This window comes from Raphanus sativus, chromosome 3 (genome assembly GCF_000801105.2).
Source record: "Raphanus sativus cultivar WK10039 chromosome 3, ASM80110v3, whole genome shotgun sequence".
NCBI classification, from domain to species: Eukaryota; Viridiplantae; Streptophyta; class Magnoliopsida; order Brassicales; family Brassicaceae; genus Raphanus; species Raphanus sativus.
The window spans coordinates 23,758,610-23,783,537 of NC_079513.1; the positions used below are offsets into that span (position 1 = coordinate 23,758,610).

The window sequence follows — 24,928 nt, forward strand, 5'->3', positions numbered from 1 at the left end:
GTTACATTCTATTTACTGGGTAAAATTTAGACGCGATGAACCCAAATATACAAATTCTTGAAATTATTTGCAAATTCCCTATAATTTATTTTGAATTGTGATATCTGAAATTATTATACGGATCCTTATTATACTAGTTAACAAGGATCTGGAAGAGGCATTTGATTTGACTGACAAGGAAGGCATCTATTGGGATGTTCCATAAGGATTTCACTATTATTGTACTCTAACATGTGCCCGTCTTTCATATGCCAAACACAAAATATACGAAAATTCCTATAATCAAATTTCCTTTAAATTATAAAAATTCATTTCTTTACATTTTCTCTTGCCATTTGAAAATGGTTTATGCGAGAGAAAATCCGATTTACCATTTTATAAATACAAATCCGAATTCGAGAGAGAAAAAAAAAGAACTAAAGTTCATCACATATTCCTCTCTTTTTTCCAGCCAAGAACTAATAGCTAATGTCATTTTTCTCAAATATGTTTTGTTTTTGTCTACGTTTTATCTAAAAAAATGTTGCAACATAAGTGAGGGTGTGTTTGTCTAAAATAATGTTAATTTTTGTCATAGCATGGTGGTTGATGCCTAACGACTGATCAAATTCTCTACCTACAATCAGTAGCGGTCCTGAGGAGAAGCCATGAAAACTTAGGCTTCCGGTTTTCACTTGTTTTGCTAAATTATCGATGATTTATTTACAAAATTCGAAAATAGTCTAATAGTTAATGATGCAAATAAGAAAAATATGTGTGATGGGTTCGATTACCTACCTATGCTTAAGATATAAAAATATTCTGATTTTATAATTATAAAGCCTTATTTTTAAAATTGCTTTTGATCTAAAATTATTCAGGACCGGCACTGCCTACAATTGTAAACTCTTTTTCAAAAGAAAAAAAAAAGAACTCTATATATAGAATTGCTGCTCGTATCATTTCCGAAAAAGCTTCTGAATTGAACTGTCTTTTTAGACTGTTGGCAAGTCTTTTAATGTCCTACTAGATTTTGACCCGCGCTTCGAAAGCGCGGGTATTATTTTTTACTTTTATGAAATATATTATTTGTTTGTAATTATTGAACATATTTATTTTAGTAAAATTTTCTTTATAATAAATTTGACACACATAGTTTCTCTAGTAAACTATGTGTTTCTCTGACTTTGTTTTATTCTCTCTCCAATCAACATATCGAAGCGCGGATATTATTTTTACTTTTATGAAATATATTATTTGTTTGTAATTATTGAATGTATTTATCTTAGTAAAAATTTCTTTATAATAAATTTGACATATAGAGTGTCTCTGGTAAACTATGTATTTATCTCGCTTTATTTTATTCTTTCTCCAATCAACATATTTATTTGGCTTGTTGTTAAAATAAATGATTTTAGAACGCAACTGTTTACTTTGATATTTTGTTTAAACAATGTGACATATTTCTGTATTAATTGTGTTCAATTAAATATTTACATTGTAATTTAAATTTGTATAAAAATCAACATATTTGTGTAGTTTGTTATTAAAAAAATGATTTGAATCAAAATGTAAGTACTCTTATAGTGATTTTTTCAGTTCATATAATTTTTTAAAATATATTTATTTCAACTGAACCAATTAATATTTTGTTAAATTGGCCCGTGAAATATATTTTTATACATCGATATTCAAAAGATCTGGTAACTAACGATACTCAAAAGATCTGGACCGAATCATGTTATATGGTTATTTTTGTTACAAATATCCGAACCCGTTTTAGATACATTGGTTATTTAGATATTTTTAGGTTCCTATACATCAGAACCGAATTCATCCAGATCTAGAATGATCCAACTCAAAATCCACACATAAGTTTATAATATTCAAACGGGACTTGGTTACCAAAAAAAAAAGGATACCCGAAAAGAACAACATGTACCTAAATAGACAGATAATGTTCATGTCTAAATGATTATATAAATTAATAAAAAACTGTTTTATGTGTTTTGCTAAATTAAGTGAAATAGAAAGAGTTTTTTTATCAATTAAAATAATTATATGGAGTGGAAAATTAAGTGACAATAAATGTAGGACATTTTAAGTATTTTGATTTAAGTTATTATTTATTCACAAAACATATTTTTGAACTATGTTTTTGGGTACGTAATTTTCCACCGATTGTAACTAAAATAAAAATATTTTAGTAAAATAAAATAAACCAAATGTTTAATGAGAAATTGCCAAAAATACCATTTTCATAGTACCACTTTTCATGTTTACACTAACCACTTTTACCACTACTTTTAATGAAGGGTTTAGAATTGAAGGTTTAGGATTTAGGGTTTAGATTTAATGTTTTAGGGTTTAAGGTATATAGTTTAGGGTTTAGAGTTGAGGATTTAGGGTTTAGAGTTGAGGATTTAGGGTTTATAGTTTAGACTTTAGGGTTTAGGGTTTAGGATATTGAATTTAGGGTATATAGTTTAGGGTTTAGGGTTTAGAGTTGAAGATTTTGGGTTTAGAGTTTAGAATTGGAGGTTTAGTATTTAGAATTTGGGATTAGAATTTTGAAAAGCATATAAATACAAAGATATAAGAGTTTTACCATTTTAATAAATAAGGTATTTTTGAAAAATGTGTCTTTAGTGGTGGTAAAGATGAATAATGGTACCTTGAAAATGGTATTTTCGAAAATTCCCCATGTTTAATCATATGTAAAACCTAATTATTTAGCATTTTTGATTTTATAATTGGCACAAAGTTAATATTGATTAACTAATAAATAAAAATATGCATTATTATTATTATGGTAATATAATTAATGATGTAATTTATTATTAAGGTAATATAATTAATTAAATTGTTAAACTAAGTGAAATATGGAAACACAATCAATAGATACTACTATTCAAGTTTCCAAACACTCCATTTTTATAACTATAACCAAACACACCAAATTTTTTTATTAATCTTATCCAAGTATCCAAACGCACCGAATTTGTACTTCACCTTTAATAAGATAGATACAGAGATTTGCTTTAGAAAAGTATTAATTTGGATTGACAGATTCCATAATACAACCCTTTTACAAGTCGTTCTTGCATTAATGAACAGGACAGTTATTAATTATAGAATTATTAAAATAAATTTGAAATTTTGAAGAAATTGAAAAAAAGACTGGTTAATGGTGTGTACAATGAATCCTCCAGCAAAATTAGACAACGCAGACAAACAAAACAAAACACACCACACCACACTCCTTTCTCTTCCCATCCTGTCTTCCTCCACAGTCCATATTCTTCTCTTCTCTCTTTCTTCCCCCAAGAAGTAACACAATTTCCCAGATTCAAAGCTCTTTTCCTTTTTTAAAGTCTTTCAAAAGGAATTAAAGAATCTCAGCAACCATCTCTTCTTAGTTCTTATCTTCAGTTTCTTTTTCAATTTCTTCAATAGGGAGATAATTAACTCTAATAAACTTCAGAAAAAGCAAAAGAAAACACACACAAAAATTAATCGTAACTTTCTCTTCTTTTTTTTTTTCTGTATTATCCCATTCACTCACTTTAAAGTTTCTTCAGAGATTCAAAACAATATCTTCGAGAAACTACTTCAAGTTTCTTCTACTCGTTCAACCTCATGACCCACTTCTCATAAAAAGCACCAACCAATTCCAAATTTCAAACATTTTCTGTCTTCAGACAAGATTCGAGACAATCTTGTGTTCTGCTGATTTATCAAAAAAATACAAAAAAAAATATGGATCGGAAAAGAGGGTGCAAGATCAGGAAGAGAGGTGGTTCTTCCTCCTCTTCCTCTTCACTAGCTCGTCAAAACCGCTTCAAACGCGCAATTTTCGCCGGCAAAAGAGCCGCACAAGACAACGGCGGCTCAGGAACTCCCGTTAAGTCCATCTCCGCCGCTAAAACTCCCGTACTCTTGTCCTTATCGCCGGAGAAACATCATGTAGATCAATTTGAGAAACTCCCCGTCTCGGCAAGAAAGCTGGCGGCAACTCTGTGGGAGATCAGCGACGGCGGTACAGATCCTGCCCTAGACTCCGACAGAGATAACTTGAGAAGCAAGAAACCGTCGAGAAACAGAAGGAAGAAACCAACAGAGATCTCTTCCCATGATTTCCTACAAAACTCATCCGATCCCATTTCCCGTTTTGGACCAGAGGTTAGGGCTTGCTTCCGTTTCAAGTTACCTCTGTTTTTTTTTTCTTTATTCTTTTCTTGGATTCCAAGTCTTGATAATCAAAATTTGACAGAGAATCATTCTCCATGAAAGAGAAACAGTACAACAACTAATCGAATACAAAACCACCGGCACAAACTCGGTACGCTTTTTTCTCTTTCTTACTACAAAACATATCTTTCTTGCGTAAGAAGATAACTCTGATTAGTCAAACCCTAAACCTAACACAGGTGAAAACTCGTTTCAAGAACGTCAGCGACGGTTTAACAACGTCTAAAGAGCTCGTGAAGGTCCTAAAACGTATCGGTAAGCTCGGGGACGATCACAAGACAGCAAGCAACCGTTTAATCTCTGCTCTGGTTTGCGAACTAGACAGAACAAGGTCTTCTCTAAAGCATCTGGTGAGTGAGTTCGACGAGGAGGAGGAGGAGAACAGGAGGTTAATAGAGAAGCTTCGAGAAGAGGCGGTGGTCGAGAGAAAGCTGAGGCAGAGAACGGAGAAGATGAACATAAAGTTAGGGAGAGAGCTAGCGGAAGCTAAGGAAAGGGAGAGGAAGACGAAGGAGGAGATGGAGAGAGAGAGGAGAGCGAGAGATGTTCTCGAGGAGGTGTGCGATGAGCTGGCGAGAGGAATCGGAGAAGATAAGAAAGATATGGAGAAAGAGAGGGAGATGATGCGTGTAGCTGATGTTTTGAGGGAAGAGAGGGTTCAGATGAAGCTTACGGAGGCGAAGTTTGAGTTCGAGGAGAAACACGCCGCCGTGGAGAGGCTGAAGAAGGAGCTCCGGAGGGTTCTTGAGGGAAAAGGGTCGTCGGAGATTGGTCGGGTTCTAGAGATAATAGATGGCTCTGATGAGGATGAGGAGGAGGAGGAGGAGGAGAGTGATCTTAAGTCTATTGAGCTGAACATGGAGAGTGGAAGTAAGTGGGGTTATGTTGAAAGCCAATCTAGATTTGTTGGCTCCGGCGAAGATGATGATGATCCTGTGGAGAAGAGATCAGTGGTTGTTGATAATGGGGAGAGAGATGAATCTTTGAAGACTCTAAAAGAGTACATTGTTTCTAATATGAGATTCATTGGTTCCTCATCGTCGGAGCAGTGGAATCACCGGCACTTACCAAGTGTGGAGTTTGTGTAATCACACCGGAGCTAGAGCCGGCAAGAAAAAAATAGTATCAGTTTTTAATGTGTATATGTATTTTATTCAATTTAATTTTTGGATTTAATCTTGCAGAAAGTATCTTAACTGTCATAATTTAAATACAAACCACCGTAAGTTACATGTCTTAGTCAAATCACTGTTTTTTCTACTCGTGTTGTTAAACTTTGATTACGTAAACATTATATACTTCCACCTTGATATGTATGCATCTTTCAAAAATCTAAATGGATATCAATTACATCATGTTGTAAGTTACAAAAAAAAAATTACATGTAGAAAAAACAGTGATTTGTTTACGTAATCAAAGGTGGATATACATGATGTAGAAAAAATGTATATGGATATTTTTACATCATAAAATATTCACAAACTCAAACAAATATACAATAATGTACATTATCCTTCAACCAATCGACAACATGATGTAATTTTTTTTTTGTAACTTACAACATGATGTAATTGATATCCATATACAAAAAAAAAATTACATCATGTTGTGGATTGGTTGAAGGATAATGTACATTATTGTATATTTGTTTGAGTTTGTGAATATTTTTATTAAACAGTTTGGCATGATTGATGATACACACATGGAAACGTAGGCTCAGGGTAAATTAGAATCATAATAATTATAACAATGAGAATAAGAACAACGAACAATGATGAGATATAATTGATGCCAGAATAGATTAGTTTTAAGTTTACGAATATAAAATGAAATAACAACGAGGTTTTCTATGTTATTGCGTGGACAATGAACGACGACCATCTTCCCATGTGAACTTGTCTCAGCTATCCGTTACGTTCAGTCACCCAATTTGTTTTGTCGTAAAACTAAAATTCAATCGAAACGTACGTTAGATAAAGTTAATGAGATGACAAGAAAAAACGGAAAGTGGGTCTCCATTTCCTATACATATTGACTAGTAACACATGAAAGTTAGGGTCCATAGGGTTAGAGACCGATTTGTTTTTCAAAATGGTTATTGGAGACCCAATTGCCGTAAATAATTTGGATTTTTGTGATAATTGCAATTTGTTTCGTTTTCATATACCAATATTTCCCGTATAAAGTTACACACTACGTACGAAAGAAAGTAAAACTCACAAAAATTGATGAACACTAAATAGTAGATTAAAATAAGTATTGAATGCCACTAGGGTCACTTACCATGAGAAAAGGTCAAATGCTAAAGACATTGGCCTAATACGGGTCGAGATATTGTCAGTGTGATCTTGTCAAGTGCATGTGTGGCTTTATCTCTTTGTCTGTAAAAACCTTGAAAAGTTCAATGAACCTGTTGGGACGTCCTAGATGCACCCCTTGGTCAGATGTTCTATTAGATCGGATATTCGTACTGAATGCCAGATGTTCAATTAGAATGAGACGTCCATTGCTAAATGTCCAATCTCTTCGTTTATTATGATTTTTTGTTTTGTTTTAAGTCTATGTCTTCACAAATTTGTTTTTGGATCATTATTTTCAAAAGGGTTCATATTAAGAGGAATTGAACCAAATATATATATATATATATATTAGATTTTATTTTTTTAATATCTGATGTGAAATTTGGACTATTTTTTATTTATTATGACAATTCTTTTCTCAAACCAATGACCAAATAACCTTGGTTCTGATACCAATCTGTTGTGATGAATCAGATGCATTCATGGCCTATGTGTACTACTAGAGCCATACCGGATGTCCGTACTGGAGGTTAAACGTTCAATTAAAACCAGACATCCGTCACCATTTGAATTTAAATCCTCACAGATTTGTTTTCACATTGTTACTCCCAAAAAGCCTCATATAAGATGGTATTAAACCATATATATATATATATATATATATAGGGTAAACGACCTATTTCCACACCAGAATCATCGTATAGTAACAGTTCCATACAATTTTTCATGTTCGTCCTAATTACACATATTTTAAGTATATAAACCTAATTACACAAATTTTAAGTATATGACCCTATCTATACTATTAAATCAGGATCATATTGTGCTTTTTACCTAAACTTACCCTTTCTTTAACTAACATTGCATATTTCATTAAAGACAATCAAGTAATATTAATAACAAATCTATATTGGGTTATTTTTTTGGATCCATCCCACTGCACACATCAGATTTCTCTTGGGCCATTTGGGCAAACTAAGAAATCAGACCCAATTCTTATTTTTTTGCAAGTTCAAATAATTTATTTTCAGTCATTCTTAATATTTTGTGTAGTGAACAAAAATTAATCACTTAATTATTATATTTTATCTTTTTAATATAATTTAAGCATTCATAGAAAATTTTGAATTTTTTCATTGGAATTTTTTCATTGAAAAATATAAATCTTTATTAAAAGTTTATAATTTTTTATTAAAAAAATTAACCACATAATAAAATTAATTTATCAGAGTTATACCAACAAAATTCATTAAAAGATAAAATTTAATTTTAAACATAAATACTCATTAGACCTGGACGTTTGTGTACTCATTCGGGTACGGATCGGTTCTTTCGAGTATCGGATTTTTTGGGTTTTTAAATTAAACCCCATTCGGGTATTATAAAATTTCGGATTGGATTCGAATCGGGTCTTTCCGGATCCGGGTGAGTTCGGTTCTCATGCATAAGAACCAGAAAAATAACCAAATAATCAAAATATCTAAAATGGGTTCGGTTATTTGTACTCAAAGTAACCAAAGTATCCGATTCGGTTCAAATTCAAAAGTAATCAAAAGTAACCAAAAATATCCATTCTATACAGTTTTTTGGGTAAACTTTTATCCAAACTATCATATTTATCCAAAAATATTCAAAAGTACCGAAAATAACTACTATAGTTAACTTATAATATTAATTTAAAATATTAAAATAATTATAAATATAATTATAACATATATTTTTAGATATATATTCACATTTCAGATATCTTCGGGTATTCATTTAGTTCTCGGTTCGGATCGGGTTCGGGATCGGTTCTTCGTATATAGCAATTTAGAACTCATTCGGATATTTACCCCGGGTCTGATCGGTTCGGAACCCTGATTTTCGGATCGGTTTTGGATTGGTTCTTCGGATCCGGATATTATGCTCAGGCCTATACTCATTTAAAATGAAACACGATAAAGAAAGATAAAAAGTTTAAGTCTTTTATAAAAAAACAAATATATGAAAATATGACATTTACTAAATATTTGTCAATTTTTTTAAAAATAAAGGAAAATAAAACCGCGCTTTGAAAGCGCGGATCAAAATCTAGTTTACCCTTATTTTCAAAGAGCCCGAAACAACATAGACGAAGATTTAGCTTGGTTTTACTGGTTTAAAATCTAATTTGATATCAAACTGATCAAACCGATATCAAACTAGTTGGTATTGAACTGAAATTAAAACCCGACCCGACCTGATATCCAAATAGAACCTGACCCAACATTTTACTAAAGAGTTGGGTCGAGTATTATTTGAATATCAGGTTGGATCAGGTTTTAATTTCAGTTCGGTAATAAGATAAAATTTTAAACAATGTATGGTTTCGGGTTTTGGGTTTCGATCTTTGAAAATAGGGGTAGATAAGTTCATATACTTAATATGTGTGTAATTAGGACTAGCATGAAAGATTGCATGGAACTATTACTATATGATATTTTTGGTGTGGAAATAAGTCGTTTACTCATAAATATATTAGATTTTATTTTGTCTAATATCCAATATAAAATTTAGATTATCTTTTTATTTATTCGGATAGGTATATTGGTGATTACTTTTTTCTCACTTTTAGCTATAAGCCAAGTTTAGGTATAATTCCAACATAAAAACACTCAGCCAAACGAGTTAATGAATCACTAATTTTATGTATAAATCTGAAGATGGAACGAGCAGAAGCAACAATACAAACGATAAAAAGCAGACAAACTGAATGTAACTATTTGGATCTTATAATGATTTTAATCAAAAATCTTGACGTTGTAATAATATACAAAACTCCAATAAGCACTACCGCAAAAAGTATTTTGACGTTGAACGTGAGGGTCTCTTATTTTTATTTGCATGTAAAAAATAATTAATTGATGTCCTGCACCTTGTACAGACTTATATATATACATATCAATATTTAATTATAATATATATTTTTACTAAAAATATTAGTTAGATACAAATTTTAAAAAGCAATTCTTTCAGATAGTTTTTTTTTAAGTTTTGTCACAAAATAGCACTCAAATAAAATTACCAAAATAGCATTTTTTGTTTTTGAAAATTTTAATTTTATTTATTTTTTTGAAATTTGAAACCCATACCCAAAACCCACATCTTAACTCTAAACCATAAACTTAGAATTAGTTAACCTAAATGGTATAAATGCACATTTTACATTTTAATAAAAAAAAATTTAGTCATTTTTCTTTTCTAAAAACTATTTTTGTGAAGATAAACTGAAAAGATTATCCAAAGAAATTTTTAATTTTTAATTATAAAAATTTGATATTCATATTTGTAGTCAATGTATTAAATTATGATCTTTTGTTTTATAGTTTCATTTATGAGATGCGGATTTTGGATCCATTTTTATAGCAATAATCAAATTAAGAAACCTAAATTTGAAATTAAACAATTATTGTATTTGGAATGAAAGCTAATGACACTAAAATGATTATAAACAACTACAACCCATAAAACGTCAATAAAATAACAATAGCCTAGGATGTTCAATCCAGTAAAACCGAACTGAATCAAAATAGAAAAAATAGTTTGAATTTTGGTAGTCCAATTAAACTGAATCATCGTTATTTTTAATAAACCGCAGTATATAGATATGATTCAGTATATTAATCAATCTATTTGTTAATGTCAAATTTTATATTTATTTATTAATTAAATATTCTAAATATCATGGTAATTATATATTAAAATATATATTTAAAAATAATAGTATATATATATATATATATCCGTGGAATAGGTTAACGTTTATTAATTATTTTAAATATCATGATATATATTAAAATAAAATTTTAAACAATAATATTTGTTAAACTAATGATTTATTCTAAAATAATGAAGAAGATGACAATTATGCAAATTAACTAAAATAACGGAGAAGCTGACACATAAGCAAAATAATTTTTCAAACAATAGTATAGATGAAAACTATGTATTTGTCCCGAGCCGCTTGAAACCTGGAACACGGCTGCATCAACAGCCTGCAGTCTTTGTCCCGAGCCGCTTGAAACTCGTAACCACTTGTTTTACAGATGCAAATTCTCAGAAGAAGTCTGGAAGAACCTTGCTGCTAAGTTAATGTCTCAGCACTATACAAATGATTGGGAAGAGATTATTCGGCTCCTAACAGACCAGAACTGGAATTCCACCCGCTTATTCCTGATCAGATACGTGTTCCAGACGACATTATCTGCTATTTGAAAAAAGAGGAATGGAAGAAGACATGGAGAAAGGTCCAACAACCCTGCAACTCTGATCAAAGGTGTAGACAAGGCTGTAAGAAATCGCATCTCAAGCTTGCGCATCATGGGAGCACGCAAGTAGAACAAAGCCATGGAAACATGGTTCTCAATTAGATAAAAGATCATGTCTTGTTATAGCTTTTAAAAAAATTATAAACCATCAAACTTATGATGCAGTCATTGTAAAAATGTTTTTTTTCTTTAAATAAATTTAACATTCATTCAAAAAAAGAAAACTATGTATTAATTTTAAATATTTTTGACTTTTTCATGTTTCTGTTTTGAAAATATAAAATATCCATTGTGAATTTATAAAAAATAACAATTAAATAAAAAATAACGTCTAGAACTAACAAAAGAAGAGGAAAAAAGAGTTCCTGTTTTATTCTGTTATAAAATCATTAAGCATTCTATGAAAAGATATTTTCTTGAATCTTCACATTTACACCCCAAAAGAAAAAATTCTAGCGGAATAAGCTACTGTTTTGGCTTCCTCTCAGGTCTGCCACAGCTCTTGTATTTAAAACCGGCTTCAAGTTGGTCACGGCTCACATTTGTAAATTCGGTATTATTCACTACACACTTCATTATTATGTTGACTTTCCTTTTGTGTCTCTATTGGTTCGGTATAAACAGTCAACATACTTTGTTGACCAGAAGAAAAGGTTGATCACCGACTAGTCAAGGAGGACTGAGACTACGTGAAAACAGTAAAGGGGCTAAAACTGAAATAAAGCACTTCAGTTTAAACTAGGTTCGATGACGTGGCAATCAGACATGCAACAAAGCAATGCCCGCGCAACACCTGGTCAAAACCCCATACGTCTGCAAATGTCTTCGCAAAGCTCAGGTGATAGAGAACTGAGAATCTCCAGAGACAAATTAGACACTTTGTCCTATTTCTAGAGCGGCGATATTAATTATACCAGATTATCAATCTCACCTCTCGTGGCGACTGTTGTGTACGCGGGAGCCTTCATGGAGGTGGAGCCGGTGGGAGGAGTTTCTAAGGATACAGTAGAAGCGTCGACGGTGTTTCCAGGGTTCAAGTTCTCGCCGACTGACGTGGAGCTGATCTCGTATTACCTGAAGCGGAAGATGGACGGCTTGGAGCGGTCCGTCGAGGTTATACCGGAAACCGATATTTACAACTTCGAGCCTTGGGATTTGCCCGGTTTGTTCTGTTTCTACTCTTTGATGTTCGTCTGATATACTCAGGGCTTATGGAGAAAAAAACACAGAACTTACTATTTTAGGTGCACTTTATAGATGTCATGTTATCAGATATTCAGAACTTACTATTTTTAGGTGTCATGTTTTCTTGTTACTCCTTATCGGATACCTCTGCTCCAACTGCAACATGTGTCTCGTGGAGTGTCTTAACTCTTAAGATAGATAACGTTCCTAATTTTTATATTTCCAACAACATGTTGTTTCCATCTTATTATCCCTTCTGATCGACAGCAACATGTGTCTAGTGGAGTGTTAAAGATAGTTAACTTTCCTATTTTTTTTATTTCCAGATAAATCGATAGTTAAATCCGATACCGAATGGTTCTTCTTCTGTGCACGTGGCAAAAAGTATCCACATGGGTCACAGAACAGGAGAGCAACCAAGATGGGATACTGGAAAGCCACTGGGAAAGAACGTGATGTTAAGTCTTCCTCGGAAGTGATCGGGACAAAGAGGACGCTTGTCTTCCATATTGGTCGTGCACCAAAAGGCGAAAGAACAGAGTGGATCATGCACGAATACTCCATGAAAGGAGTATCACTGGTTAACTGTTCTGAGACTTTAATAAAACTGTTAACCATTACATACTTTGATACTGTTTATAATTTTTCAAGAGCCTCCCAGAGATTTAGTTGATTATCTTGCGTGTATTCTAGGATGATGCTTTGGTTGTTTGCCGGCTTAGGAGAAACATGGAATTTCATAAAGCACCAGAGCCAAATTTAGCAGCCGATAAGCACATGATCTTGACAGATGATCCGGTTAGTTCAGGTAGCCCATATGATTGGGACAGCATGGTTGATTTTTACCTTGCAGGTGAATCAAGTGAAAACCTTCTCACTGAGATGGCAGAGACATCAAGAAATGTACAGGTTTGTCACCTTTGTTTCACTTCTTGTTAATGAAATATTGATCATTGCCGTTTCTGAAATTTTGGGAGATATAAACATTTTAGTAAATATCTTGATAATTTTTTTTTCATAATTTAAGTGCACTACCAAACGTCCAAACCTATGTATATTTGTTTTTAAAATGTTGCCGAGGACCGGCCTGTGATATTGATCCACCATTTGCTTTTCCACATACTTGTTTGATAGCTTTGGATACATGCACTAACGTTTCACATAGTGCATCATTTCTTGATGAAAATTGAATCATTGTGCTTTATTCTCACACTTATTGATGTGGTTGTGTGTCTAGGTGCATACCGATGAAGATCTCTTTGCGGATATGCTCAGCGATGAAATCATCAATCTTGATGAAATGGTGATGACAGGGAACACACCAAACGAAGTGCCAACACTTGAATCAGCATCATCGGCCATAAGGGTACTTCCTTTACCAAACATGATAGACAGACAGATGGCTTCACTGGTAGAGGAAATACCACCACAAAAGAAGAAAGGGAAAGATAACAGTGGCACTGAACCATTGTCGAGCTGCTTTGTGGGACTATACCATATCAAAACGGTGAACCGAGCACGATGGGATGTTATTATATTTGTAGTGGTTCTGCTTGCTTTGTTGTTTCATCTAGAGTAAGGCTATATAAGTAGTAGTAGGAAGCCATGTCCTGTCTCATTCTTTCTGTTCATTGCTTCCTATCCATGTTTATGTTTATGTGTTTTTGTGTATAGACGCGGTTTATATGTTCATTTGGCGTTTAATGTTTCAACTTGATTAATCTGTCCATTTTTTGGTTCGGTTTATTGAACTGCAAGCAAACAGAAATCAAATCCCCGCAATCAGAAGAATCTCGAAATAAAAGACCAAACCGTTGTTAGGCTTTGTGCATTTGCTTTTTGGTTTTGTTTGGTTTTTCTGATTAAAAAAAAAGAAATATTGGAATTGTCTCGAAAAATCAGTAAAAATATCAAAAATTCAGTTAATGTTTTTTAAAAAATCTGTATCCAATTTATTTCCGATTCAGTTAATTTTTAAATATTGTTTAGATAAAAATATCAAATAATTTGAATTTTTAGATTATCAATAATTTAAATAATCATATATTTTCTTACAAGGGTATAGATATCTGTAACTTTTAGTTGTTGTTTTGTTTTTTTTTCTTTTTGATATCTGTAAAAACCTTTGTGTGTAAATTAACAAAATGGATAACTGAAGGGGTAATTTTGTAAATAGTATCTATGTCCGTACTCTTCTTCTTCTTCTTGTCTTCACCGTCTCTTAACGACGGTTGCACTTTTAGATTATCCGTTAAACCTCTCTGCTTTAACATCTCGTTCTCTTTTCGCTCTCTTTACGAGAAGAACTCCGTTCTCGAGAAAGCTAGTAGCTTCAGACGATTTCATCGAAAGATCTCGATCAGTCTCTTCCTATTTCTCCCCTGCTTCGCAAACCCTAGGGAAAGACAATGAAGTTTGATTTCACTCTTCAATTTTGATCTGTAAGTTCTGATTACATCGTAATCGTTCTAGTTTTTGGAAATTTAGGAAGTGGGTTGGTGAATTACATCTTAAAGTTTTGACCTTTCAATCTCATTCTCCGATTAAAAAATATAATTTGACGATTGGATTAGGATGTGGGAAAGTGACGTTCTTTCTTTCAGTCTGGAACAGGTTTTGTTGGAGCTAACCAAAGAGACAAAAGAAAGATGTCGAGGCCGATCATGCTTGTCTTTCTACTGGTTATACTTATAGTCACTTCTCAGTTTGAATGGAGGCAACCGCTACTTGAGCTTGATGCTGCTCCTAGCTTGTCTCAGAAACACCAGCAGATTGCAAAGAGGGAAGATGCTGTCAAAGAGAAGGTACACACACTCATTTTGATTTTTAACTCTTCACTCTGTGTGTGTTCACATTCAGAAGTTGTGGCTTCTGTGATACCTGAATTGGTTTTTGTGACTATTGACTTATGGACTAGTGTAACATCACGTGAGATATGCACGAATTGAGTAAAAATTCGGTTATCTTATAATGTTCTAATTCTAAGAGGTTCATCGTATATGTATGTATTATGGAACATTTTGGACCAATCAGTTTCTGGACTTTTTGTCTTGTCTTTCTGCGTTTATTCTTGGCATTGAGATGCTTATAATTTCACTAGACTCTGCACAGTGACTGATTAGAACTTTTAATTTTTCGTTGAACTATTGGTTTGAGCCCTCTATTGTTTTTTTTTTCAGATTAACATCAAGTAGTTAAGGTTATTGTGGAGTGAAATAGTATAAAAACATCTTTGTCTTGCAACCTCCTATTATGCAAATGCATATTGTCCTGTTCTGACCCTTCATCTTGTCACTTTGTTATTTTTGTCCATTGTTACAGATCATCTTGTCACAAGAGAGACATATCCAGAGGCTAAATGAGCTTGTACGAACTCTTCAAATGCAGTTGCTGCGTTGCAAAGGACAAGAGAACCAGACAAGAAACGCCACTGAAACCTCCCGTCTCAGCAAGCAGCAGTTCATTGAGCTCGAGAGGAAACACATTGTGGAAGACTAGTTTTTCATCCCATTACAACAACTCTTATAAATAACATGAATGGTGCACGTAAACGCGGTAGGAAAAAAAAAACTGAAAATTCCTCTCTAAAGTTCCAAACTGCAAACTGTTGTATTTTATTTATGTTGTGTTAACATGTTCCTGCAAATTTGATCACAAGGATTGTCTTAATCTTATGACGAAGATTGAGATATTCAAATTGTAATCAGAGAATTTGGGTACTTGTAGTATCTTTTCATATGGCTTGATGGTATTATTAGCTAATCTATGTGTGTATCTGTTTGCATAGTCAACCTTTGGTTTGTTGTTTGGGTTTTACTTTGACTAAACTAAGATAACAAAGTCTAAGATGACAAAGACAATCTTATGTCATATGAATCTTCCATATTATTTGCAACTTCTTTTTTTGGTTCCATGGTTCCATCAGTCAAGACCCTAAATATCACCTACCGTATTCCATCATTTTCCAAGTCAATATTTTTTTTTTGCGCAACAAGAAACTTCATATTAGGAGATTAAGCGAAATGGGCTACAGGAGCGTTTTGGATACAAAGATGGGCTTTTGCGATCGAGTCCGCAGGCCCGTTAGAAAGCCTAGAGCAAAAAGAAAAAAGACAGAAAGAGAAGGCTGAGGAAATCGAATCGACGTCCGACAGAACACCGTAGAGATCTGTCGGTCTCCGCTTCGTGTTGATCGCTGCGACGAGCGCTTGAGCATCTGATCGAAGCCAGATTGAAGTGATCCCGAGAGAGAGAGCGTGGAGGAGGGCTTCCCGTATAGCTAGGGCTTCCGCCATGATTGCCGAAGATACATGCAGGAAGGATTGCCCCCCTCTTCCTATTTCAGGAGCAGCGGATCCATCCTCTGCTTTGATGATCCAGCCAACCCCTGCGATACCTGAGGAGGAGAGCCAAGCCCCATCCGTATGACAGACGAAGGTCCTCGGTGGGAGAACGGGAGTCGGTGGGATCCTGGCGGATCGCTGAACCGGGGGATCCGGGGGAGGTTGTGCTCGCTCCCATTCCTGTGCTGCCTGTAGCGCTTTTGTAACGATGCTGCGCGAGCTTGAGGGTCGCTTGTCGAAGATTAGTTGATTCCGGTTCAACCAGATGAACCAACAAATCCAAGGGAAGATGTTGATCGTGATACCCACCGGTGGGAGGTTACGCCAAGTGGTGGAGTGAGATAGCACCTCCGCAAAGGAGCTACTCATAGACGGATCGATGGCTGCTTCCCAAGGTGCCAACTGCCAAATTTCGTGCACAAATTGACATCGAAGGAACAGGTGATCAGTTGTCTCCAGTTCCCCACAACGAGGACAGAGCGTGTTTGCTAATAAGCCCCTCTTTTGCAGGTTCTCTCCTGTCGGCAGCGCTCCTTGGATGATCTTCCACATGAAAAGCTTCAATTTTGGCGACATCTTTGGCTTCCAAATGAGCTTCTTCCATTCGAAAGGGATCGGGGGCAGTGAAGAAGACGATGAGGAGACTAGAGATTGGGCTCCTGAGAAATAACCGGACTTCGTGGTGTACTCGCCCGACGGATGTAGCGGCCAGATGAAGGCGTCCTCATTATTCAAAACACTCGGTCTAATACGCAGAATAAGGTGAGCCATCTCAGGCAGTATATTGTTGATTTTCGCGAGGTTCCATTCTCTGGATTCAGTAGCTAGGAGGTCTGCAACTAGGAGGTCTTGATCATGTTCTGTCGATGGGCCGAAAGGTCGTAGATTGTCGCTAGGGCTAATCCAGGAGTCGCTCCAAACTCTAGTAGAAGTTCCATTACCAATTGCTTTGCCTAGGTGAGCTAGTAGTAGATCTCTACCCCATAAGATACCTTTCCAACCATGTGAAGATTCGGTTTTGACTGCAGTAGATAGAAATTCTTGATTATGACAGTACTTCCCATAGAGAACCCGGGCCAACAGACAGGTTGGTTTCTTTAGAATTCTCCACGCTATTTTAGCTAGTAAAGCTTGGTTAAATAGCTGAACATCTCTAAAGCCCAAACCCCCAATGCTTTTAGGCTTAGTCATTTTATCCCAAGCTATCCAGCAGATTTTCCTTTCACCGTTACTATTATCCCACCAGAAACGCACCAGGACTGATTGAATTCTGTTGCATAATCCCACAGGTAACTGGAAGCAAGACATTGCATAGGATGGGATGGCGGAGAGGACAGACTGAAGCATCGTCATTTTACCGGCAGTTGATAAGAAGCGCGTGGACCAACTCACTGCTTTCTGCTTCATACGGTCTACGATAGATGAGAAGAGGTCACTCTTCTTCCTGCCGAAGTGTTCAGGTAGGCCTAAATACTTCCCTACGCCTCCCTCTTTAGAGATACCTAGAAGTGCTTTCACTTGGTCTCTAGTAGCTTGAGGTGTCTTGGCCGAAAAGGATATAGAGGACTTGTCCGGGTTTATTTTTTGTCCAGATGCAGCTTCGTAGTCATGTAGTATCTTGAGTAGGGAGTTGCAGGACTTATGGTTTGCTCTTGTGAAAAACATCGTATCGTCTGCAAATAGTAGATGGTTAATTCTAGGGCTATTATTTGAAACTCTCACACCCGGGAGTAAACCATTTTGTTGTGCTTTCCTGCAGAGGCTCGAGAGGACTTCCCCACAGAGGATGAAGATGTAAGGTGACATCGGATCACCTTGTCGGATGCCGCGTTGGGGTTTAACTTCACCTTTCACTTCGTTGTCGATGAGAAAGGAATACGATACAGAAGAGATGCATTCCAGGACCCACCCTGTCCAGGTAATATCAAATCCCAGACTGATGAACACCTGTCTGATGAAAGACCACTCTAGACGGTCATAAGCCTTACTAATATCCGTTTTGACAGCCATGCAGCAACGTTTCTCCGCTTCAGACGTCTTGAGATAATAAAGGACCTCATGGGTGATTAGCACGTTATCGGAGATGGCTCTTCCAGGTATGAATGCAGACTGATTTTCCGAAATGATATCTTGAAGAATAGGCTTTAGGCGTAGAGATAATAGCTTGGAAATTGCTTTATAGTACACGTTGCACAAAGCAATAGGGCGAAAGTCAGACACCTTTAGTGGATTGTTAATCTTGGGAATCAGCCTAATGTTCGTGTTGTTTATCTTGGTAGGTAGCGACCCCGTAGAGAAGAAGGACCTGATCTCGCAGCAGATAGCAGGACCGACAGTAGGCCAGTTAGTTTGGAAGAAGCTAGCAGAAAAACCATCGGGCCCCGGGGCTTTGTCCGGGTGGATTGAGAAGATGGCTTCCCTTATCTCCTGGTCTGAAGGCAGAGAAGTGAGTAGTCTGTTCATTTCAGCAGAGATACATGGAGTAAGAGCATTTGATACTATGTCAGAGGCTTGTGGATTTGACGAGGTGAAGATGGTTTGGAAGTACTGAGAGATGACGTCTGCAATCTCCTCATCATCAAAGACTGGATTACCCGCAGCATCCTCAAGCATGGAGAGACGGTTTCTGGCTCTTCTGGATCTTGTAGAAGCATGAAAGTAGCCCGTATTGAGATCACCTAGTGACAACCAGAGTTGACGACTACGCTGCTTCCAGAACTCCTCCTCCGATTTGTAGGCCATAAGCAGTTGTTGGTTGATGACAGAAATCGCACAATCATCCACAAAGGTATCAGCCATAGCTTTATCTAGTTCTTGTTGTAGTCTAGAGATCTCTTTCTGACTGTTGATGTGGTGTTTTTTACTCCAGGAAGCAATTGCGCGTCTGCAGTTAGCTATTCTAGATGACACTGAGGAAGAGCTGGATTTAGCCCAAGTTTCCTCAACAATAGCTGTAACCTCTGGGTTATGTCTCAAGCTTCTGTCGTAGCGGAAGTGATGACCTCGCTTCTTCCTTGTGGAGGTGAAAGATGAGTAGAGCGGACGGTGATCAGATCCTTCGAAGGGGAGATAGGTGCAGCTACCTTTAGGGAACAGATCAGACCAAGAGCTGTTGGCCATAGCACGATCTAGTCGACAGTGTACTCTATGGGAGTGTCTGGTCCCTCTCCACGACAGGGAGACTCCTTGATGGCGCAAGTCAAACAGGTCATTCGTTGCGATAAAAGAACGGAAATTGCTGAAAGATCTTTCAGGTCTATCTTTACCACCCGACTTCTCAGTATTGTCAATTATCTCATTGAAATCCCCTGTCAGAAACCAGGGCTCTGGTCTCAGGTCTCCAATAGCAGTAAGTTTATTCCAAACCTCTTGTCTCCTTGGAACCTCAGGAGCTCCATACACAAAAGAACTGAAGAAAGTTGTCTTTTTGTAGGTTATTTGTGTGTCCACAAAGTTATTGCAGGCAGAGATAACTTGGATATCGAGATCGGCCCTCCATAGTAGCGCCAGACCTCCCGAGCTCGGGTTTGATGGTGACACCAGGAAGTGTGATTCCATATTCAGCGGTTCCAGCTCCTTGAGGACAAAGGCATCTGGATTCTTTGTCTCTTGAAGAAAGATAATGTCAGGAGAGAATTTTTTATTAAGAGCCAAGAGCCTGCGAACTGTTCTGGGATTCCCGAGCCCACAGCAGTTCCAGCTCAACACTCCTAAGGAAGGAGGTTTCCGTTTGCCTGAAAATCCCGACGAGAAGCAGCAGAGCGCGATACGGATGTCGGGGGAGTACGTGCTGCTCGTGGGCTTTGCGGATTAGCAGGAACATCCGCTATGTTCTGCTGAGGAAGTGGAGCATGAGTCAGTGGGGAGGAGGCTCTGTGTCTACCCGGAGATGCTTGGCGATATTTAAAAAAGCTATTTACTCTTAATATTCTCTTATCTTTATTCACTTTATAAAGTCAACCATATTAACAATCAAAATCCATTCGTGTAGTCATCTTTTTGGCAAGTCTTTACATCATTGTTGGCCGTGCGCTATGATTGATATCTGTCCAAATCCATGTGATCGCCAATATTAATCAATTTTCAACTTTGAATAAAAAATGATTTAGAATATTATTGCGAATACTAGTCATCGAAACAATTTTCCTCTTCAGTTCTCATGCCATGATAATATCTTATAGTATCATCATCTCTACATTTGTTATTGTTAAGACATTATTACCTTACAAGCTCGGAATAAATGGTCTCCACTCTCTCTTTCTCTCAATTTGATTTTGAATTTTCATGATCAAAATTGGGAAGATATCAAATAGTACCGTGAAACCTCTATAAATTAATAATATTGGGACTACACCAAAACTATAATTTTTTATTAATTTATGGAGATTATTAATTTATCGATATACTAATTGAACCAAAAACTTAATTAGGACTATAAAATTATATTAATTTATAGAATTTTTTAGTGTATATTAATTTATCAATTATTAATTTAAAGATGTTATACTGTATTTGGTAGTAAATGCAATTCCAAAGCCAAAGCAACATACTCAATATTTTGTATATTTTATCCTCAAAATCATATTATTGTTCAAATATCTCGTTGCTATCAGTACTTTTCTTAGGAGCTTATTTTGAAAGTTAGATAAAACTAAATTACGGTGTTAAAAAAAGAAGATAAAACTAAATTACTAATAAATTAATACACAATCAATGAGACCTGCTCTCATCTTGTGTGTCTATATAACAGCCAGCCATAACATGAAGACGTCAAACTTTCTTCTTTAACTCTCAAGAACAAGAACAAAACCAGTCTTCACCAAGGTAAGCTAACTTTGAACCAAGATCCAAATTTATCTGTTGAAATATTGTTATTGTCATCTTCACTAGATCTGTAGATAATTAGGTAATTCGATTGGTCAATTCTCCTGTTTTTGTTTCTGTTTTTTATTTTTAACATCAATTCTACTGTTTTTGTTTTTGATTCAAAGGTTTTCTAACGCAACCTCCTGTTCGAATTTTGTTGTGTTCCTTATTCAGATCCCTATAGAATATATATCAACAAACGTACTCTTCTTGGAAGGCAAGAAACATGAATCAACAAGAAGCTGCGAGCACTCTTGAACTTGATTTGAAACTAAATATATTGGATTCGTCTTTGCCAACTGAGAGCCCATCTTCATCGTTATGTTCGGAAGAAGCTGGAGGTGGAGGAGGAGAGGCTAAACCAATGGTGGTCGTTGGTTGCCCTAATTGCATCATGTACATCATCATATCTTTGGATAGTAGTAACCCTAGATGTCCTAGATGCAACAGCCAAGTTTTGCTTGATTTTCTCAGAGATCACAACTGCAAGAAGATTAGTAGCTAAGAAAATATCCCATTAAGCAAATATACCATTAAGAATGTCCTCTATCAACGTTGTCACCTATATTGACAGTTTGAATAAATCGGTGAACGGATATATACTTTTGTTTCCAAAAACATCGTTTTAATTTTATATGTATTGTTGACAATTTATCTATGAATATTATTAACTAGATGATAACCCGCGCATTGCGCTGGATGAATTTTTTCCAACTATGATGTATATTTAAATATTATAAGCAATATTTATTTTTTATCGATAATTTTTTTACATTTGATTAAAGATGGACATTCGAGTATCATTTAGCTTGCTTTGGTTCAGTTCAATTCAGATCTTTACCGATTCAGTTCGCTTCGGATCTTTATGGTTCGGTTTAGATTCTAATAACCTATTTATTTATTTTTAATTAAAGTTCATATATATTTTTAATTTCGAAAAATCTAAAAATAAAAGTAATATATAACATATAAATTTAAATAATTTATACCAAAAATACACAAGCTTAAGGGCATCAAAATTGGTTTAACTTAAATATTTGGATGAAAATCAATGAAATTTATAGTATTTTGGGTATTTTGAGTATATTTACCTATTTTAAACATGTATTTTATTTTTTTATATTTCCAAGTATTTTAGACAGCTTAAAAATTACTTATATATTTTGTATATTTTTTAGATATTAAATTTAAAAATAATTAATATATTTAAGTATATAAATCTGGTTCGAATATACTTGGACACCCAAAATATTTTGGTTCGGATCGGATTCGGTTCCGGTTTTCTAAATACTAAAATTTTGAACTCGTTCGGATATCTAACCAATTTTGGTTAAAAGTTTAGTACTACTTTTCAGATTGAATTTGGTTCGGTGTTTTGGATTTAGATTTTGTCCAGTCCTGTATTTTTTTATTGTAACAAAATTTTAAATGAAAATGATGATGGTTTATATTTATTGTGGGTATGCAAAATTTTTTAAATCAAAATACATTCTACTATGTATGTGATCTATTTACTTAATCATTAAAAATTATTCTAGGTTCATTTAAGAAAACGATGGACTCGACTAAAAACTGTCATTATTTCAGATTGTCAAATTCCAAATTATTCTTTGTCAGTGTTGTGACGAAGAAAAATTGATTTAGTGTTAGGAAAACAAATTTATTGTGTAATCCATGGATCTTACAGTTGTTAAAGTAATCAATTATTTTTAATTAATATATATGAAATTAGAATAATTTGGAATTTGATTTAAAATAAACGAATGAGCCTAGAAAAAGAAAAAATTGACAAAGAATAATATAAAATTAAACAAAAATGAGAGACGACAATAAAAATTGTTATCAAATCTTTTTTTATTCGCAATCACTAATTATCATATATATTTTAATTATATTAGTAAATTTTGTTATTTTTTATTTAAGGAAACAATTAAGAATATTCTTTTATACACTAATAATTAACTAATTAGTTTAATGAAAAGTATATTATATATTTAGATGGACCAATCTATCTTCTACGATTCTAGAATCATTTTCGTGATAACACTTGACTATAAAAAATATTCCATGCTCAATGACTAATATATAGGGATTTTTTGCAACATGCAATTACAAAGAGACCAATACTATTATGTCGGCAATCCATCATAAAGCTGTTTTGTCAATTGTGGATGTTATAACAGATGTATTCTCTTCAAACAATGATAATATTCCATTTTGTGTACTAGATATTTCTAGACTATTGAGACATTTAATTTATGAATGGAAAATTAGTTGTTGTTGACTTGTTGTAAGTTCAGTGTACACGTACGTGACAGAACTACGTGTTTAACATGAAAAATGTGGCTAAATAATTATATCTTCGAATGATAAGTTACGCAAGCATTCATATATAAGCACATCATACATCAAATCATAAATAGTTTTGGCTTACTTGTTACCAAAGTTGTTGAACGAACAAATTAAATGTCTTAGTAATCATGAAGAAGAGTTTTTCTCGTTATAAATGGAAAATCTTCACCCAAACTTACTATAAAAAATGCATCACATTAATGTCGGATTCAGCATTACGTGTGTTTCGTTCTTTCCCGAACTATCAAAAGAAACAACAACACGCATCGTCTAAGTTTATTTCTCACATTTTTTGTCATTATACTAGTTACTACCCATTTTCAAGCGCATAAACTAGTTTTCTTTTGTGGAAGCACCGTAATCCAATAGTCAAGGTTTAGATGCTTCTACATCCAGTTTAGGATTCGAATCTGAGGCAACACAATTTTTATAGGAAAATGTCTGAGTTTCAATTCCTGAAGAAGACGGATTATGCAAAAAATTAGAGAAAAGACTTACAAGAGATCTTCAGCATGCGCAAGGAGTACTGTCAGGAATGGATCTCACATGGCGACTCAGGTGATGAAGTCAAGCGTAAATCTTCACAAAACGGTAGTATCGTAAGCTGTAATATCGTCTATGTAATGTTTTTCATGATTTGTAATAGCATAATCAACCAGACAAAAAAAAAACAAAATTTCTTTTATTTGTTTTTCTTATAAAAGTAAAGATTTTTTACTACACCTAATCACCTAGAACCGATTTTTGGCACAACAAAATAAAACTTTTACTTCAATCTCCAAAATTTAATTAGTTAATATGTATAAATCATCCAGCCTCTAAATTGACTCAATATATTATGTAGTAACCATTTATTTTTTAATCTGTAATTATGTTTAACCCCATATATCTCAGGATCTAGAAGCTAAACGCAGTCCCAATTTACTTTCTTCACGTATTTCTTCCATTCAAAAAAGTCTAGAAAATTACCGATTAAACACCTATGCGTGGTGTATTCCATCTGAGATAGGCTGTAGTGATTTCTTAAGATGCTTTCATTTTTTTTCCAACTGAAATTCATTAGCAAAAATTTAAAAGATATCCGATACAAAGCACGTATCTACTACACCTACACTTAATCAATAACATCTGATCCTAGTGTAAAAAAACAAACACAAAATCCCCGAAGAAGCATCAGAGGAAACATCTTTCATTAACAAAGAATTCAAAAAAGCTATTTCGGGTGCTCTTGAGCCACATAAGATTGTCTTCTTCCTTGTCTAGTCATACTTTGAGCAATGAATGACGTTCCTCTATTAAGATGTTTTCATTTTTGTAGCATTGAATTATGATATATGGAAAGGTTTAAGAGTTATGTCATCAA

General features: G+C 34.6%; 4 protein-coding genes across 4 annotated transcripts; all 4 read left to right on the plus strand.

The window, feature by feature from the left end:
- Nucleotides 1-3,205: 3,205 nt before the first annotated feature.
- On the plus strand, nucleotides 3,206-5,490 carry LOC130509333 (uncharacterized protein At5g41620-like). Its single transcript, XM_057005175.1, has 3 exons — nucleotides 3,206-4,161; nucleotides 4,253-4,321; nucleotides 4,410-5,490. The coding sequence occupies exons 1-3, from the start codon at nucleotides 3,739-3,741 to the stop codon at nucleotides 5,316-5,318; spliced, it is 1,401 nt and encodes a 466-aa protein (XP_056861155.1). The 5' UTR covers nucleotides 3,206-3,738; the 3' UTR covers nucleotides 5,319-5,490.
- A 5,719-nt stretch (nucleotides 5,491-11,209) lies between these two features.
- LOC108846514 (NAC domain-containing protein 89) lies at nucleotides 11,210-13,708 on the plus strand. Its single transcript, XM_018619745.2, has 4 exons — nucleotides 11,210-11,981; nucleotides 12,331-12,584; nucleotides 12,698-12,913; nucleotides 13,242-13,708. Exons 1-4 carry the CDS (start codon nucleotides 11,786-11,788, stop codon nucleotides 13,581-13,583), a joined length of 1,008 nt encoding a protein of 335 aa, XP_018475247.1. The 5' UTR covers nucleotides 11,210-11,785; the 3' UTR covers nucleotides 13,584-13,708.
- A 487-nt stretch (nucleotides 13,709-14,195) lies between these two features.
- LOC108844698 (uncharacterized) lies at nucleotides 14,196-15,766 on the plus strand. Its single transcript, XM_018617987.2, has 3 exons — nucleotides 14,196-14,445; nucleotides 14,608-14,808; nucleotides 15,326-15,766. Exons 2-3 carry the CDS (start codon nucleotides 14,653-14,655, stop codon nucleotides 15,500-15,502), a joined length of 333 nt encoding a protein of 110 aa, XP_018473489.1. The 5' UTR covers nucleotides 14,196-14,445; nucleotides 14,608-14,652; the 3' UTR covers nucleotides 15,503-15,766.
- Nucleotides 15,767-21,016: 5,250 nt separating this feature from the next.
- LOC108846760 (protein salt-induced and EIN3/EIL1-dependent 1) lies at nucleotides 21,017-21,872 on the plus strand. Its single transcript, XM_018619967.2, has 2 exons — nucleotides 21,017-21,171; nucleotides 21,388-21,872. Exon 2 carries the CDS (start codon nucleotides 21,440-21,442, stop codon nucleotides 21,716-21,718), a length of 279 nt encoding a protein of 92 aa, XP_018475469.1. The 5' UTR covers nucleotides 21,017-21,171; nucleotides 21,388-21,439; the 3' UTR covers nucleotides 21,719-21,872.
- Nucleotides 21,873-24,928: the final 3,056 nt, after the last annotated feature.

Coding starts and splice junctions, on each gene's coding strand:
- LOC130509333 (XM_057005175.1), top strand. CDS start 3,739: ATGGATCGGAAAAGAGGGTGCAAGATCAGGAAGAGAGGTGGTTCTTCC. Junction 4,162..4,252: donor TTTCCCGTTTTGGACCAGAG/GTTAGGGCTTGC, acceptor AAAATTTGACAG/AGAATCATTCTCCATGAAAG. Junction 4,322..4,409: donor AAACCACCGGCACAAACTCG/GTACGCTTTTTT, acceptor AACCTAACACAG/GTGAAAACTCGTTTCAAGAA.
- LOC108846514 (XM_018619745.2), top strand. CDS start 11,786: ATGGAGGTGGAGCCGGTGGGAGGAGTTTCTAAGGATACAGTAGAAGCG. Junction 11,982..12,330: donor CGAGCCTTGGGATTTGCCCG/GTTTGTTCTGTT, acceptor TTTTATTTCCAG/ATAAATCGATAGTTAAATCC. Junction 12,914..13,241: donor AGACATCAAGAAATGTACAG/GTTTGTCACCTT, acceptor TTGTGTGTCTAG/GTGCATACCGATGAAGATCT.
- LOC108844698 (XM_018617987.2), top strand. CDS start 14,653: ATGTCGAGGCCGATCATGCTTGTCTTTCTACTGGTTATACTTATAGTC. Junction 14,809..15,325: donor AAGATGCTGTCAAAGAGAAG/GTACACACACTC, acceptor CCATTGTTACAG/ATCATCTTGTCACAAGAGAG.
- LOC108846760 (XM_018619967.2), top strand. CDS start 21,440: ATGAATCAACAAGAAGCTGCGAGCACTCTTGAACTTGATTTGAAACTA.